At 43.0% G+C, this 13,594-nt stretch overlaps 1 protein-coding gene across 3 annotated transcripts in view; it reads left to right on the top strand.

Moving 5' to 3' along the window:
- The first annotated feature begins 3,008 nt into the window (after nt 1–3,008).
- The window catches only part of LOC115459789 (M-phase inducer phosphatase 1-like), a 167,919-nt gene continuing 157,333 nt past the window's right edge, over nt 3,009–13,594 (top strand). For 2 of the 3 annotated variants that reach the window (XM_030189565.1, XM_030189563.1), the window contains exons 1-2: nt 3,009–3,724; nt 12,356–12,441. In XM_030189565.1, coding sequence (XP_030045425.1) covers nt 3,573–3,724; nt 12,356–12,441 — 238 coding nt within the window. In that variant the 5' untranslated portion in view covers nt 3,009–3,572. The remainder of the gene's footprint in view (nt 3,725–12,355; nt 12,442–13,594) is intronic. The other variant, XM_030189564.1, reaches the window with a different exon arrangement.

Here is a 13,594-nt window from a genome sequence, read left to right as displayed (position 1 = left end):
TAGTGTGGGAGAGACATGCTGCGCATCCAAAATGGCGTCCGGCGCGAAACTCCGTGAAGGAGCCGCGCGGGAAGAACGGCGCTTAACTTTAGCCGCTTTTGTGCCGTCGCCCAAATTAAGGGCGTTCATGGCATTAATGTCTCCAACCTCAAGGGCGGCCCCGAAGAAGCCGTCCGAGCCGCGTGGCCGGCCAAGATGGCGGAGGCGAGGAGCGGGGGATGGGCGTTTATGGCGGGAAAAAACCGCCACGCCGGAGGAACGACCGGGACATTCATCGGTCACTAAACTATCACCCATCAAGGGCGAATCAGGTTGTAAAACCCCCGCATCCCCTCTAGAAGCGCTCCAGCGATCCGGGGAGCGACCCTTTGCGCCCTCGCCCTCTGACGCCATTGCCACGAGGAGAAGAATCGGGGAACCCCCTGCCCGCTATAAAAAGGTAAAATTACCTGCTTGCCGCTCCGAGCTGTAACGAACTGGTGTCCCAGTGAGTAGCTGCAATGAACGTTTAAAGAAACGTCGAATTAAACGCCTTTAAAGACGTTTAAAAATATTTTTTTTTTTTTTTTTTTTTTAAACGGAGCCAGCGGGAGGGGGGAGAAAAGGAGGGACCTGGCACCACCAGGTTTGCATTTGCTCAAAAGAGCCCTCAACCCCAGGCCTCAACAAAACCTAAGGATTAGGCTTGGAGGCCTAGCCAGAGCTGCTGCTGTGTGTGACCACCACCTGCTGAGATAGAGAACATACTGGAGTTTCCGGCAGCACATGACCACATATAGGGAGGCAAAAGTTTGCTCTCTATCTCCACCTGCTGGTAGATGGACACAACCCACCAGTCTATGGATTGATCAGCTTGATGATATGGAATTCAAGTTTAATCTTGTGAACCTTATCATGAAAGAACTCAGTTCAGTGTGGCAAAGAGACGTCGAGGGTTTGAGCCAAAAGAATTTGTCAACTGGATGTAATAGTCCTGTTGGCAAGTAAAAGAGCAGACTGGAAAGAGGTCAGCAAGAATTTGAAATATATGAAGTCAGCATGGGCACGGGATTTCAGCCAAAGGCATTCGGCAGAGCGGGCACAGGAATGTAGATAGCGGATTCTAGAGGTCAGCCAAGGCTGGGGTTTGGTACGTTTTACAGAATGGGGAATGGGAGGAGCGAGAGTATCCAGAGCACAGGAGAGAATAGTATTATAGGAAGAGACAAGCTCATTGACAGATTCCCGCAAGAGAGCAATGAGGGGCTATGAATGAGCACCGATACACACCGGCCCTGAACAGAAGAACTAACCAGCAAGTGCAGACTTTTATACAGTACAGCACTGCAGTGCAGGTGTGGGGGTATTATAGGTGTACAAGTGATATAATACAGAGTTAGATCTGATGGCGCAGCACTGAAGTCTACAATAACTTCTCAACTCCCCTTACACCCCCCCCCCCCATCCCCTCCTAACAGACAGAATTAAAAACCAAGGTGGTTTAATAAAACCTCACAAGTTTGCTATTGTTTTGGACAAACTAATATGGCAGCAAGCTTCATTAAACCTTCATGAATAAAATTGTGTTCTTAAATGCAAGGTCCCAAAAGGCAGTCCCCATTATCTTTCTGTGTTGTTGTTTTTTTTGCCTGCTACTCTGCCTCTCTTCCCTGGCTCAGGACAGAAAGGGGAAAGTAGCACATGTTTGAAGGACAACGCATTTCTCAGTAGACAAAAGAAAACGCATTTGGAAATGTTCACAACCTTGAAGGCATCCTCCATTGAAATTTGAAGGTGCGCTGGTGGGGATGGATGTCATTGATGCACACTGAAGAAGTTTACAACAGAGATGAGTAAAGTTGGAAAATAATTCAAGAGTTTGAAGAGATGTTTTCTATTTTTTTTTAGAGATACATGCCAAGGACCCCAAGGAAGGACTGAAACTTTGGCCATAGTCAGCCGTGGCCCTCAAGAGTGTACAACACAGCTAACCCAGATAAGTGTTAAAAAATAATAATAAAAAAAGAAAAAGTAAAGAGAAAGAGAAGAGAGAATAACAGCAGGAGGTGGAGCCCATGATGAGAGTGGAGGCCCCCAGTTGATTGAAAACAGTAACTAACTAACTAAAACAGGGGAGCACTGTTGTTGAGGCTTCTTTATACTCCAAAAAATACCCTCCCTGGTTGTCACTCTGGGTGCACATGAATGATATTCTCTATTGTAAACGACAAGTGAGAGGATTATTAATTGTATAGCATTGGATGTAAGAGTATCCTCCCTAGCTCGGAATTAGTCATTAATTGATACACACTAGTCAGCAATTTTTTTTTAGCTCTGTATGGGAAGATATTTGGCAGCTCTCCTTTAGCTCATTAGAATCCCAAGTGGCCCCGATTTAAAAATGAATGAAAACCACTGTAATAAAGCCTGGAAATGGAAAACAATCTATGGATAGTCCAGAAATATATAATTCAGGTGACCCGCTGCTACATCAGCCCGGGTCTGACTTTGGACTTGTTCCCAAAATACGCCTTTGTTGTCTTTCAGAGTCACACCTCTGATTCCTCCCCCCCCCCCCCCCGTTTCGCTGTATTTTTCCTCTTGTTCTCCTATTGGTCGACATAAATCAGGACCCTCACGATTTTCATTTACCAATTGGACAAGCGTCCTTTTCGTCTGCACGAGGAGTGTGTGGACGACGAAAGGGAGGCTGGAGCTGTAAAAATGTCAAATAATCTCCTTTCCTTCCTCTGTTTTTCTCTTGCTGGCCAATAAGCTACTTTCCATCGTTCCTCCATTTAGAGTCTATGTAGAGGTTCTCCGTTATTGGTTCGGTTGCCTGTCGGTAGAGGCGGGGGGACGGGGGAGAGAGATTTGCGCGCTGATTGGCTGTCATAGGTTTTGGCGCCAGATTTCGGGCGCAGTTGCTAAGGTGGGCGGGTACTAAGAGAGGGGGGGGGGGGGTCGTGAATCGCGGGAGAGCTTTCGTGACGTCACTGGATGCCAAATGAAAGGGAGTTGGGGGTTAGCATAGCAAGTGGTGGTAGTGCTACCGTGTCTCCCGTTTAGAGCTAATGCGCTGTTGAAAGTGTGCGTGTGTTGGAGAGGTCAAGGGTACTAAGGGAGCGAAGCAATTTGCTGTCCTGTTTTCACGGGTTCGACGATCTCGTAGGACATTTTTTGTCAGACTGTGATTTGTATTCTGACCAATCTTACCTAACCTCCTTGGGCGTTTTGCGTTTGCAGGTGTTTTTTTGTTTTGTAGGTTTCCCCTCCCTCTTGCTTTCTTTATACGCGGGATTCAGCTTTGCGCCTGCGTTCCTTCTCGTGCACGTCAACCGCGTGGGGCGGCGGGGTCCCCTTTTCTTTCTCGCCTGAGCGCGTGTGTTAGGCGCGAGGAAAGATCCTTCTGCTCCTTCACCCGCAGCAGACGCACCACGTGACCCGCAGGGTTTTGATTTGTGTTGCCTCATTGGTAGGCGGTGGCCCCGCGCGCGCGTCGGCTCTGTGGCCCTTTCCCGCGGCTCCTCTCCATCCATCCCTCTCTTTCTACTTAGCAGCGCCTCTGCTGTCTCCCGGCTGCTGTTACCGCCATGGACATGAAGTGGAGTGACGCTGACGGCCTGGGCTCCCCGGCCCCGCTGTCCACCTTCAGATCCCACCTTCCCCGGGACCGGGAGGCATCTGTACTGTCCCCAGTCACTAACCTGACGCTGACCTTGGATAGGCTGGAAGTGCTGGGCAGGTAACTCCTTTTTTATGCTCCCCCATCCGTCCCTTGTCCTCTTCCCTACAGAGCTCGTCTTGTTTATTTATGAACCATGGTCTGGCTTTGGCTGAGTTCCAGCTGCTGCCCTGGACTGCGCCTGAGGGCTGAGATCTTAGAGATGATGGGAGTCAGCTGGGATTCGTTTCCTTATGGGGATTATTTCTTAAATATTGCTTTAGCCTCTATGTATAGAAGCATTTTTCTGTCTTCTGTACAGAGCGCTTTTGTACAGCTCCATTATTCCTTCTGAATTTGAAGTTGGTCCAGTCGGAGAGGTCTCGCTCCCCGAGTTCTAGTTACAAGTCAGGGAGTGGGTGATCTGCATAAATATACGGAGTCTATTTTATCTGTTAGGGTGCTCAAAAATGCCAGTTTTTGAACTGGGTTTCATACTCCTATAATCTGGTGGACATAGGTTCCCAATCTGCTTAATGTGGAAGACTTTGAAGGGTAGGCAGGGACAGAAGGTGCTGTAGTATAATTGTCTACCTGCAGAAGAGTGCTCTATGGGATTCTGATCCCCCAAATACCATCTGCTGTTCGTGGCATAGGAGCCAGCTTTTCTAAATGATTGGGGGTACTAAACCCAACAGAAATTAACCCCTCCATGGACACAGTCAAGGAGTTCGATCAATAGTGCTGGTGCTCCATCACCCACAGAGCTGGCTCCTATGCTTCTTGGTGAACTACTCCAGTAGTTGGATGGGAAGGAGAAAATGAGCCACAGTATTGGTCAACTGTACATGAAAATTCATGGCACTTTACCTCTCAAGTTGAGCTGGATGACCAAGCACCCAAGAACGCAAAAGTTGCCAAAAGTAACTGAACAATTTATGTTGCCTGGACCTACAGATTTCTAAAGGGCAGTTGCCATTTAGCTAGTAAAACCTTTAAAATTCAGTTTGTAATTTGTATATAATGTTTCATAATTCTTATAGCCATAGCAAACTGGAGTATTTGTAAAGCTGTACATGAAAGGGACTAAGAGTCCTTAGTGAGAAATTCAGACAATATGTTTCAAGGCATTCAAACTATAAGGTGGGGGTGGCAAATGAAAGGTCAATTCAGGTAGTCACCCCCAGCAAAAGACAAGATATAACAGTAGTAAAGAAAGCAATCTTAGCAATTAAATTCTTAGCAAGACAGTAGAAGGTGAAACTAAACAAAAAACTATACAGAAGATGAGAATAGCGCTGAAATGTAGCTAGAAAGCAATGACCACCACAAACGCTCGCAGTCTAACCAACGAAGTTCATGATCTGCAAGCCCTGATGTTAGAGGGAGATTTAGATATTCTTGCTATCACGGAGACATGGTTCAATGACTCCCATGAATGGGATGCAAACATATCAGGCTATAATCCCACCACAATTCCTACCACATGAACCTTCTTACCAAAACTTAACCATTATTTGTATTTGTTTTACTTCGGAGTCTATCAGCCACATTGAGCCTGCAAATAGGTGGGAAAATGTGGGGTACAAATGTAACAAATAAATTAAAAGTACAGTATTTGGAAAATTGTATTCTGTTGGTGTTCTAATAGCTTGAAGTGGAAGTTATCACAACTGTAAGCCTAGGACAGAACAGATGACAGCATGTGGTAACAGGGAAAGGGAAATGGGACTTGATATACTGCCTTTCTGTGGTATTTTGCAACTACATTCAAAGCGGTTTACATATATACAGGTACTTATTTTGTACCTGGGGCAATGAAGAGTTAAGTGACTTGCCCACAGTCACAAGGAGCTGCAGTGGGAATCAAACCCAGTTCCCCAGGATCAGAGTCTGCTGCACTAACCACTAGGCTACTCCTCCACTCTGCCAGTCACATGGTACTCTGACATCATTTTTTTCCACTATACCTTACATTTTAAGGAAGTGAACCATATTCTGATAGAGGGAAGATTATTTCAGTTATGTTGTAGGGCTAGTGGCAGTGCTGTAATCAGTAACTTGTGATCTGGGTTTTTTTCTTATGTTCCATCCAAGTTGGGGAAGCATGCGTTAATGTGCATGTTACCTGTATAGAGCTCTTGAATGAGCTGCAGCTTGACTGCTGGCTGTAAAGTTGCTTTAATTGGGTGTGCTTGATGGGAGGAAAGGGAGAAGACTGGTTTCTAGTTGCAGCTATGACACTGAGCTGTCAGGTGGTTTTATTTATTTATTTTTTACATGTTTTATGGAGTCAAGCTCCATTTCAATATATGGTGATAAACAGTACTGTTGTGGGAACTGTTGGAAGGGTATAGTCTGTGTCACTAAAGAACTTGTTCATCCCAGATCTTGTTACTTGAGGTTTTAGATTGTGTCTTGGTATCGGCCAAAATGACCCTTTAATGTTCCTGTGCAGGTCCTATTGGAATTCAGGCCCCATAACTTGGTGTCATGTAAGTGACTCTTAAAAGATGTGCAAAGCATGGCTCTTTGGGTCACCTCTTCCCAGGAATGTTATAACTTGCTGAGTAACCACACTTTGTTTCATATTTTCTTTTCTTTTGTGCAGTTTCTATTAGTGCTTTATTTATGGATGTCTTAATGTGTTATATTTTTATAAGATGTTTTTTTTACCATTCTTCAGAGAAGTGGTTTATAAAGGCTGAAGAACATGCCTCCTTTGACTTCAATAGCTGGGTTCCCACTATCACAAGACCATCATAAATTTTATTCAGTGTGTGAAATATGTTCATTTACAGTAATGCTAAAATCTGTGGTTAGGCCATTCTGTGGTATGGCCCATAAATGTAAGGTCTGTTTCAGAGGGTGGGGTAGTTTATAAAACCTAATGGTATTTTTTTTTTTGTGCTGTAAATATTTATTTTGGTTAAGGTACTCTTAGCTGGACTGGTGCAAAGGCATTACAGTCCATCAACATAGGTGGTGCTAGTCTGCATACTTTGGTAGAGGGGAAAGGAAGTTATATTGAGGGGGGGTAATTCTGCATTAGCTCTTACAGTAGTGCCCACCTGTGCCCCTCAACTTTCAGGTCTCTAGGCTTCTGCTAAGATTTTGATAATTGCCCTAACACCATCCCTCCCTTTGAGACATTGCTTTATATGTATACCCGATTGTCCTCCCTCCCTGTGGGTAAGAGCATGCTCTGCTGTTCGTGCGGCTCTAAGGACCTATCATTTTTGCTTTGACTGCAGCTGCTGTTTACTACTTCCCAGAAGCTGTTTCCCTAGGAAACTGCCTGTGCATAATCATTAAGCTTGCCTCTTTATCAGGTGAATAAACGACACAGTCAAAGGGGTATAATTCTGTTTTGGGCATCTTATGAGACAAGCCATTCTAGGCTTGGTGTTTTGGGTCATAATAGTCAGCTGGACTTCTAGTGTAACACTCTGCTGTTGTAGTTTGTTAATGTTGGAGGCTACATGGCAATTTTATTCCACTTGTCACTCTATCTTTCAGTTGTAAGTTTCCTGTGCACATTAGTGACATCAACCTTGTCCATTTATTGCTTCTGTAAGTCAAACTGCTGTGCCATTATGTAATATAATGTAACATCTTCTCTAATGTCATTCAATATTAATACATATGTCAACAGTCTTAATACGTTCTTTTATATATATATATATATATATATAGCTGTTCTTCTTTTTGTTATGTATATTTTTTAGTACTTTACATAAATCAAATAAATTTACAACTACGGACCTCAGCAGTACAATGAGTGCGGCGGCAATTCATATGTCGAGAGACCTGAATGCTGTCAACTCTTGACACACCATTGGCTCTTCATGGATCCTCTAAATAATTACAAGCATTTTACATCTTATACGGTTTTACTGTTTCATTGTTTCATTAATTCAGTTATGTATTCCTACCAACAGCTTATATGACTTAAAGCTTAGCTTTAGTGTTTGGCAGTAATCTTCGGGACCTCTGGCCGACATGCGGCATGTTTAACAGGAGCTGCGTCAGGGTCAGGTCCACTGGAAATCAATGTAAATATCCAATGTTATAAAAATAACGATGTTACAATGTTAGCAATTAAATCATACCCTACAAATTTTATCAGAACCACTTACTAACAAAGACGCCATCGTCAAACATTTACTCTAGGATGGCGCCACTATCATTCAAACTTTAAATAGTAACACCCACAATATAACATTGGATATTTACATTGATTTCCAGTGGACCTGACCCTTACGCAGCTCCTATGAAACGTGCCACATGTCAGCCAGAGGTCCCGAAGATTACTGCCAAACACTAAAAACTAAGTTTTAAATCATATAAGCTGTTGGTAGGAATAAATAACTGAATTAATGAAACGGTGAAACAGTAAAACCGTGTAAGATGTAAAATGTTTGTAACTATTTAGAGGACCCATGAAGAGCCAATGGCATGTCAATAGTTGAGAGCATTCGGGTCTCTTGACATATGAATCGCCGCCGTACTCGTGCTGCTGAGGTCCATAGTTGTAAATTTATGTAAAGTACTAAAAAAAATATATAATAAAAAGAACAGCTTTATATATAAGAACGAATGAAGAAAAAGACTGTTGACATATGTATTGATATTGAATGACATTAAAGAAGATGTTACATTGTTCAAGAGGATAAGCGCTGGGCATGTCATGTGATTGAATTAGATGGTTTAATATTGGGTCTTTTTCTTGGATTATGTAATACTAGGAAAGAAGGCCCGTTTCTCAGAGCAATGAAACTGGCGCTAGCTTTTTTTTTTTGGGGGGGGGGGGTGGTGACTCATCACATACGGAGAACAGTGGCGATTTTCCTGGGCCGCCCCGTTGCTCATCGCGGTTGTAGGTGGTTTGTGTGCCGCTGCTGTTAGCGTTGTCGTAGGTCTGTGTGGGTGGCGATTTTCCTGGGCCGCCCTCGACGTCATCGCGTTTTGACGTGAGGGCGGAGCACAGGTACAGTAATAAAACTCACCCTCAATGTTTGCTTCGCCCTCGATGTCATGACGTTTGACGCGAGGGCGGGGCCCGGTGGCTTCACCGCCACGAACCTTCGAACCTGAAGGAACTGAAGTCAGTGGCTTGGCTTCACTGACGTCAGTGTCCTCAGAACGTTGAGAGTGAGTTTTATTATAGTAGATAAGGCACAGAAATAGATTGTGTTATGTTTTTGTTGCAAAAGGTCAAAACAAAATCTAGGGTCACATCCACAAAAACAGTGCAAACTGAAATCATAAAATTGTGAATTGAAATAAATGTGAGTACAAATGGAGGAAAAGACCACAAATGAAAAACTAGGGTAATGTCCACAAAAACAGTGCAAACTAAAATCATAAAAATATGAATGAAAATAAATGAGTGCAAATGGAGGAAAAGACCTCAAACAATGTCTGCAGACGTAAGAAATTTTTGTATTAAATGTCTCAACAGATGAAATATCATCATAGGCCAAAAATGTCCAACATTGTGCAAATTTAGTTGATAAATCAAAGCTTTGTAAACTGTCTTTGCTTTCAAATTATGTTTAAAAAAAACACACTTAGCCTTGGTTTAAATCCCAACAGGGTCCTGTTTACTGAAAGCTTCTTTAGGGGGGGGAAATACCGTGCTTGTGGCTCTGGGTAAAGTGTCTGTTATGTCAATTATGTTCAAGCACGGTATTTCCCCTAAAGAAGCTTTCAGTGAAATGGGATACTGTTGGGATTTAAACCAAAGCTGTAGTTTTTTTGAACATAATTTGAAAGTGAAGACAGTTTACAAAGCTTTTTGATTTATGCACTCATTTTTCACATTGTTGGAGGAGTGGAGGAATAGCCTAGTGGTTAGTGCAGCAGACTTTAATCCTGGGGAACTAGGTTTGATGTCCCACTGCAGCTCCTTGTGATTGGGCAAGTCACTTAACCTTCCATTGCCCCAGGTACAAATAAAGTACCTGATTATACTAAGTATACTTCACCCAATTGACAAATTCCTGTGGCTCCAACCCTCGAGTCCTCTTCGCCACACTGAACTCTCTTCTCAAGGTACCTCCGCCCCCAATTCCCCCATCTCTTTCTCCTCAGGCACTAGCTGAGCACTTCCACAATAAAATCCGTAAGATTAACCTTGAATTTTCATCCAAACCCTCCCCACCTCTCTCTCCCTTAGTCCTCACCCCCTACTCTCCTTCCTTTCCTTCTTTTTCCTCCTTCTCTGAAGTGTCTATTGATGAAACTGCCCTTCTTCTTTCCTCCTCTAAATCTACTACCTGTTCCTCTGATCCCCTTAACACTATCTCTCCTACTGTCATCCCAGTCATTTGTCACATCCTTTATCTTTCACTGTCCACTGCAACTGTTCCTATGGCCTTCAAACATGCTGTGGTCACTCCACTCTTTAAAAAAAACCCTCACTTGACCCTACCTGGTCCTCCAACTATCACCCCATCTCCCTTCTCCCTTTCCTCAACAAATTACTGGAACGTGTCGTTCACCGCCGTTGTCTTGACTTTCTTTCTTTGCAACCTAAGTAGAGGAGTGTGGTAGCCATGTTAGTCCACTCTTAAGGTTATCAATAGAAATCAAACAAAATAAAACATGGAAAAGAAAATAAGATACCTTTTTTTATTGGACATAACGAAGAAGGGCAACCTTCGAAAGCTAATCAAGAAATGTATTAAGTTATGTCCAATAAAAAAGGTATCATCTTATTTTCTTTTCCATGTTTTATTTTGTTTGATTTCTATTGATTTCTTTGCAACCTATTCTTGACCCACTCCAATCTGGTTTTCGCCCTCTTCACTCTACTGAAACTGCACTTACCAAAGTCTCTAATGACCTGCTACTGGCTAAATCCAGAGGTCTCTATTCTATCCTTATCCTTCTTGACCTATCTGCTGCTTTCGACACTGTTGACCACACTATACTTCTGGATACGCTGTCCTCGCTTGGATTCCAGGGCCCTGTTCTTTCCTGGTTCTCCTCTTACCTCTCGCTTCGTTCTTTCAGTGTTCACTCTGGTGGATCCTCTTCAACTTCCATCCCACTTTCTGTTGGTGTGCCTCAGGGTTCTGTCCTTGGACCCCTCCTCTTCTCCATCTATACCTCTTCCCTTGGTACCCTGATTTCATCCCATGGCTTCCAGTACCATCTTTACGCTGATGACTCTCAGATCTACATCTCCACCCCTGAAATCTCAACCTCGATCCAGGACAAAATCTCAGCCTGCTTGTCTGACATTGCTGCTTGGATGTCTCAACGCCATCTAAAGCTCAACATGACCAAAACTGAACTTCTCGTTTTTCCCCTAAACCCACCTCCCCTCTTCCCCATTTTCTCTGTCTCTGTTAATGGCACTCACATCCTCCCTGTCTCCTCGGCTCGTAACCTTGGAGTCATCTTTGATTCCTCTCTCTCCTTCTCTGCCCATATTCGCCAAAACCTGTCGCTTCTTTATCTACAACATTAGCAAAATTCACCCCTTCCTTTCTGAATACGCTGCCAGAACCCTTGTCCACACCTTGTTGCCTCTCGCTTGGACTATTGCAATTTACTTCTCACTGGTCTTCCGCTCAGCCATCTCTCTCCTCTCCAATCTGTCCAAAATTCTGTGGCATGACTTGTTTTCCACCAGAATCGTTATACCCATACTAGCCCGCTCCTCAAGTCACTTCATTGGCTCCCTGTCCGCTTCCGCATTCAGTTTAAACTTCTTATACTGACCTTTAAATGCATCCACTCTGCAGCCCCCCATTACCTCTCCGCTCTCATCTCTCCCTACATTCCTCCCCGTGAACTCCGCTCACTTTACAAATCTCTCTCTTCGTCGTCCTTCTCCTCCACTGCTAACTCCAGGCTTCGCTCCTTTTCTCTCGCGGCACCTTATGCCTCGAATAGACTTCCTGGACCTATACGTCTAGCTCCATCTCTACCTGTTTTCAAATCTATGCTGAAAACCCACCTTTTCACTGCTGCTTTTAGCTCCTAGCCACAATTACCCTCCTCTTGTCCCTTCCTCCCTTCTCACCCATTCCTGTCTTGTTTGTCTGTATTACTTAGATTGTAAGCTCTTTTGAGCAGGGACTGTCTCTTTGTATCAGGTGTTCAGCGCTGCGTGCGTCTGGTAGCGCTATACAAATGCTAATAATAAACCGATTTGAATGTAGTTGCAAAAAAAACACAGGTGGTATATCAAGTCCCTTTCCCCTATAATATTTTGTCGCAACATTGAGTACAAAAATTTCTTACGTCTGCAGACATTGTTTCTGAGGTCTTTTCCTTCATTTGCGCACTCGCTTTTATTTTTATTTCCATTTTTATGGTGTGGGCCTTTATTGGATTAAATATTTCGTAACTCTTTCAGGCACTCCCTTCCTCAGGCCTAAGCCTTATTAGCTTTTTCTCAAATGGGCATGCAGCTTTTCTTTCACTTGGGCTTACATTTCTGCAGGCAGTAACCAACCATGGTATGTAAGACTGCTTTGTATGTTAATATCTGATAAAACAGAGCTGCAGAGTATGTGAAGAGGAGCACACTGAATCATAAGCTCATTTATTCTATGCAGTGATTTTGCTGCCAGCAATTTAAGGATCTTTTCCTGTTGCACTTGCTAACTTACTATGGTCAGTCTAAACACTGCAGGCTGAATGAAGATGGTCAATTTTTAAGTAATATCTTGTCCCATTTTGAATACTTTGCAGTCCACATGAAACTCCTAAGCAGAGGCCAGCAATGAGGCACGATATTGCTTTCCAGAGAATGGGTTCTTCAGACTCCATGGATGCAGGTTTGTGAAATAGAACATAGCTGGAAAGGCAGTAAAATATTATTTTAAAAAAATTGTTCAACTCTTTTAGTTTTCAGGCCGAGCTATCACTTCCTGTTGGAGATGGGGTTAGTAATTACAAACGTAACTGTTAAAAGCATGAAAATGTTACATAGATTTTGCTCTCATGCTTTTGCAGAACCTGGATTCAGTTCCTAGCTTAGGTTTTTATTGCTTCTATGTGGTTGGGATGCTGTGCCAGCAGCATACAGGAGTCCTGGGTAGAGAATGACACGGTGGCAAAGTTTGTACCCGTGCCCACCCCTACGAACTCTGTCCTCATCTACAGAAGCTTTGAAGACTTATGATTTTATGTTTAATTCTTGTTATTAAAATATAAAAAGGAACAATATTATGTTCAACTGTTATAAATCACAAATAGAAAACAAAATAACAACTTGCATCTATAATAACCTTCCTCTACCCTTCCAACTCCAACAATAGCTGACTTCTACTACCCCAAGAAATCCTAATCCACCCTGTTAAAATGTCCAGGGGTACAAAATACAACCCGCTCTGTATGCCCTACTGGGGGAGAAATGTGCCTTATGAAGCACTGTTATGATTTTTTAATCTGTGGATAAATAAGTCATCAATCTCAGGATTTGGTCTAGTTCTCCTGTTTTCCACAGTCCTTCTTGCAATAGGAAATGTCTTCTCAGATGAAGTGCTGGTAGCAGTTAAGCCGATTAAATATCTTAACTTTCGGCTTCAGTTCTATATTGAGCTTGTAGCTATATGGAATTCCTTCTGTCCATTCTCTAAATCATTTGTGGTTTTTCTGTAAACAACCAAAGACCATCTTTATTTAAAAAAAAAAAGGTGAAATGATTATATTTGGGATATTGTTTTCAGGTTTTGTGACTTTCCAGATGATCTGGTTCTTTTTCTTTTTTTTTTTTTTTTTTTTAAATTTGAAAATGTTTATTGAACACAACATAATGGAAAAATACAATGCTTGCCAGTGCAGCCAACAGACTGCTCTGATATTCCAAACAAATAAAGTCCAACATCAACTGTAAATCACAATCATTTTTTGATAATTTTCTCCCTACCCACCCACCCTCCCACCCAAATCAACTCCCCCCCCCTCCCTCCCCTGCTCCCAACTTAT

The sequence above is a fragment of the Microcaecilia unicolor genome, unplaced genomic scaffold (assembly GCF_901765095.1).
Source record: "Microcaecilia unicolor unplaced genomic scaffold, aMicUni1.1, whole genome shotgun sequence".
Classification (NCBI taxonomy): Eukaryota; Metazoa; Chordata; class Amphibia; order Gymnophiona; family Siphonopidae; genus Microcaecilia; species Microcaecilia unicolor.
The sequence above is the reverse complement of the archived record's forward strand: the minus strand, read 5'-3'. Positions and strand labels throughout refer to the sequence as shown.